This window comes from Jaculus jaculus, chromosome 3, assembly GCF_020740685.1.
Source record: "Jaculus jaculus isolate mJacJac1 chromosome 3, mJacJac1.mat.Y.cur, whole genome shotgun sequence".
Lineage (NCBI taxonomy): Eukaryota > Metazoa > Chordata > Mammalia > Rodentia > Dipodidae > Jaculus > Jaculus jaculus.
The window spans coordinates 190,528,487-190,532,276 of record NC_059104.1 but is presented as its reverse complement, the minus strand read 5'-3'; the positions used below and the strand labels follow the sequence as shown (position 1 = coordinate 190,532,276).

The 3,790-nt window shown below is 52.0% G+C and overlaps 1 protein-coding gene across 2 annotated transcripts; it reads right to left on the bottom strand.

Moving 5' to 3' along the window:
• Positions 1-1,722: 1,722 nt before the first annotated feature.
• LOC101603349 (serum amyloid A-5 protein) lies at positions 1,723-3,557 on the bottom strand. Of its 2 annotated transcripts, none has more exons than XM_045145485.1 (3): positions 3,470-3,557; positions 2,571-2,709; positions 1,723-1,883 (listed from the first exon to the last, which is right to left on the bottom strand). In XM_045145485.1, exons 1-3 carry the CDS (start codon positions 3,555-3,557, stop codon positions 1,745-1,747), a joined length of 366 nt encoding a protein of 121 aa, XP_045001420.1. In that variant the 3' UTR covers positions 1,723-1,744. The 2 variants fall into 2 exon arrangements, with proteins under 2 accessions (XP_045001420.1, XP_045001421.1); XM_045145486.1 differs by having other exon boundaries at positions 1,726-1,796.
• Between the last annotated feature and the right edge of the window lie 233 nt (positions 3,558-3,790).

The following is a 3,790-nucleotide window of genomic DNA, read 5'->3' as shown; positions in this document are numbered from 1 at the left end:
CATGTGTTCTAATACAATAAAGAGACCCATTACTTTGAATACTGACTTCAACAAAGGCTTAAGAGCCATTATCTTCCTCACTCAGCAGTCAGCATAGTTAATCTACCTGCTAACTGCCTGAGGCAGCTGTGCAGGGGACACCTGTGCCTTAGGCAGAGACTTCAGTGTGCCACACTGCTAGAAGCACTTTCCACATTCCAGGCCCTGCACGATGATGATCACGCCTGGGGCACCCTGGACAAGGCTGTGTCTGCAACGTCAGCCCTGAGCTCGAAGCGGCTTCCTTTCTGGCACAACTGCATCTACCCAATAGAGCTGATCCGGAGGAGAGCTGAATCTCAGCTGCAAGCCTCCCGACTCTTCTCCTTCCTGCAGTCCTGAGGCCACCATGGGAGCTGCCTCCTGCCACCACACAGGCCCAGCCTCCCTTTCCACAGCAGAGTCCCTCAGCACACGTGGCTTCCCTGCGAGCAGAGCACGGCCGCCTGTTGCTCTCTCATGCGCAGCCCCCGGGGCTTGCAGGGTCCTCGGTTCGTCCGCAGTGTGTCCCCTGAACTCCTGGGCTGCTTCCTGTTGGCTCCCACCTGCACAGCTCAGGTTGTCACTTTAATCTGGAGCACGCAGTGTCGCTCACCATCCTACAGGTAAGGTGACAGACTTGACGACTAGATGCATATGTCATCTTTGAGGGTGATTCAAATACATACCCTTTTCTGTTCATTTTCCTTAGTAACAAACCCAGGAGCTACTTAATTATTACATATATTAAAATTTCTCCCGTCAAAGTCCTGCTTGGCCTCTGTCCACTGGCAGTACCCTCGGTGATAAGAACATTTTATCCTAACTGCTCTTCACAACCCCTCTTTCATGAATGTGACCTAGGTCAGATGCAGAAGTCATCAGAGAACATTCACAAATGGTGTACTTTGTGTCACTTAGGCTTCAAATGAGGCAATGACGGGAGTCGGAGGCGGGGATGGTAGCACATGCCTGTGTGTGTGAGGCAGAGGCAGGAGCATCACAACTTTGAGGCTGGTTTTGGCTGTATGGCGAGTTCAAGACCAGCTTCAATTCACTGTGAGAAGCTATCAGGACAAGGAATGGGGACGTAACTCAGTTGTAGACTGCTTCCATGGCAGGGGAAAGGCTGGCCTTCAATCCCAAGAAAGCCAACACACAAAAAGAAAGAACAAGTAGAGTGGGTTCTACTGAGTTCTTCTTTTCCTGAATGGATGAAAACTGGTGAATAACTGGATTTGTATGTTTGACTGAGAGGAACAGAAGATCCAGGAGACTGGGCAGGATTCGATCATGCACTGTTCCCAAGTTTTATCTCCTGCCCCAGAGGCAGCAAAAACAATGCAGGGACAGTAGGGATGGAGTGTGGAGACGCAGAACTGCAAAGGCCTAGAAACAGTGGCACTGTAACCTCAGGAGCCTAGGGTGAAGAGCCAGGCTCAATCTGCACGAGAGAGGGGACCAGTGAAGTTGTCTGCTCTGTGTGACCACGGAGCTCATGTCACCCACCCGTAAGTTCTTTGTCCCAAGAGTGCCTTCAAGTGATGACTGTGGTTGACCCTTTTGTACCCACAAAAAAGATCTTTCACGGTTACAAGAAGTTCAGCCTCATAAACATTTATTACAACATACTGAGTACATTCTAATTTGCTGGACATAGGACTGAACAACTACAGGCACTGTGGTCAGGCCCACAGCCCAGTGTCCTGAGAGAGTGAGGAGGAAGTCAGTACTTGTCAGGCAGGCCTCTTGGTCTGAAGTGATTGGGGTCTTTGCCACTGCGACCCCATCTGTTGGCTTCCTGGTCAGCCATGGTGTCCTCGTCTCCTCTGCCAAAGAAACTCTGAAGACTTTCTCTTAAATCACTGATGGAGGAAGGAAGAAAGGAGGAAGGGAGAGAGGAAGGAAGGAGATTCATCCAGGCTGTAGAGCCACAGTGCACACTCCCATCCTCCCCTTTGCATGAATGGCTCTGCAAGGAGCCCAAGAAGAACCGTGACTAAGAGGCTGAAAGTTGGGCTGGAGAGATAGCTTAGCAGTTAAAGTATTTGCCTGCAAAGCCAAAGGACCCAGATTCAACTCCCAGGACCCACATAAGCCAGATGCACAAGGGGGTGCACACATCTGGAGTTCCGTTGCAGCGGCTCTAAGCCCTGGCACACCCACTCTCTCCCTCTCTCTCTCTCTCTCTCTCTCTCTCTCTCTCTCTCTCTGTCTGCCTATTTCTGTACTTCAAATAAATAAATAAAAATAAAATATTTTTTAGAAGATGTTGAAAGTGATTCTAACAGGCCCAGCTCAACCCAGCTGAGGCTGACCAGCCTATAGTCAATGACCATCAGCCACAGGGATGTGGATGGGAATGACTCCCTATCTGTAAGTGGGAGTCAGCTCACCCAGCACGAGCTGTGTGCTGGCTGTGTCCAGAGCCCAGGCCCTGCACTTGGCATGGATGAAGAGGACGGTAGGATGGGCAGGTGGTGGAGCTCCTCGTCCCCTAGGGTCACACATCCTGCTCACACAGGCCTGGTGTCCCCAGCCATCTGTGTTACCTAATCTTTTCAGCAGCCCATTCACCACCAGGCCCCCTTTGGGCAGCGTCATAGTTGCCCCGAGCGTGGAAGTATTTGTCCGAGTTTTTCCAGTTGGCTTCCTTCATGTCAGAGTAGGCTCGCCACATGTCCTTGGCCCCTGGACCGGGAAGGAAAGGCAAAAGAAACATGAAGCAAACAGGAAAACCGTGGTGACACTTTGCAGAGGGACAGAGGAGAGAACAACGTTCAAGTTTCAGCCTGTGATCACGGGTGATTCCTCTAGCCCTCTCTGGCCTCCCCATGCCCCACTACTGAGAGACGTTGGGGGGTGACTGTGCTGCTGTGAGCTCTACCTTACTCAAGGGTCAGGTACAATGGACAGAGGGGGTGAGCTTACGTAGGGGGATGTCCCCACCTCAGCACTATGGAAACTTTGGTCAGGCAGGTCTTGATGGTCCAGGCTGATCTGAGCACTGTAGTGTGCTGACCACACTGATGGCATATTCCCCCAGGTGGACATCCAGATATATCTCCAGATGCAATGACCTCAGCTTAAGGGAAGGACCTGGTCACCTGGGTAGACACTGACCATCCCCACGCGAGGCCTCACCAACAACAAATCATCACAGGCCTCTGGGGGGAGGAGTAAGGTTGGCTCATGTCATGTGGGCCTGACAGTGTTTGCAACTGAACTTAGGAAGAGGTCAGCACACACATTGACTTCTCAATTGGGTCCTCATGCACAGCTCGGTTACATCCTGTGCTCGACCCTCGGCCACATTCAGTCCTTTACAGAAATACTCCCTAGAACCCCTGGTGCATTCTGACGCTCAGGGCAGCTCAGCCTGACAGAGGCTCCAGTGCTTCAGGGTGCTCACGATGACCCCTACAGACCATGTCTCCACCATCCCCCTTACCTCCATAAGCCTCGCTTACAAATGAAAACCAGCTGCCACTGATTCCCAGGACCAAGGAGCAGAAAATGAGGCCTGTGAACAGCTTCATCCTGCGGACATGAAAGGGGAAGAGATCAAGGAGACAGGGACAGACTGGCACTGCCCCCTCTGGCATCTGTAAGTCAGGGAGAGCCTGGCCCTTCACTCAGCTGCTGTTCACTAACATCCCAGCAGGGCCAGGAGACCTTGGCGCAGGACTCCCCTCAGAGCCACAAGCCCTCAGTTCTAATGCTACCATCTTTGAACCAAGTCTGCCTGGGTGACCTTTGGCAGCAATTATGG

Excerpts from the sequence above, each read along its gene's own strand:
- LOC101603349 (XM_045145485.1), bottom strand. The coding sequence starts at position 3,557 with ATGAAGCTGTTCACAGGCCTCATTTTCTGCTCCTTGGTCCTGGGAATC. Across the intron at positions 2,710-3,469 it reads TGTAAGCGAGGCTTATGGAG|GGGCCAAGGACATGTGGCGA; the intron begins GTAAGGGGGATG and ends TTCCCGGTCCAG. Across the intron at positions 1,884-2,570 it reads TGGGCTGCTGAAAAGATTAG|TGATTTAAGAGAAAGTCTTC; the intron begins GTAACACAGATG and ends TTCCTCCATCAG.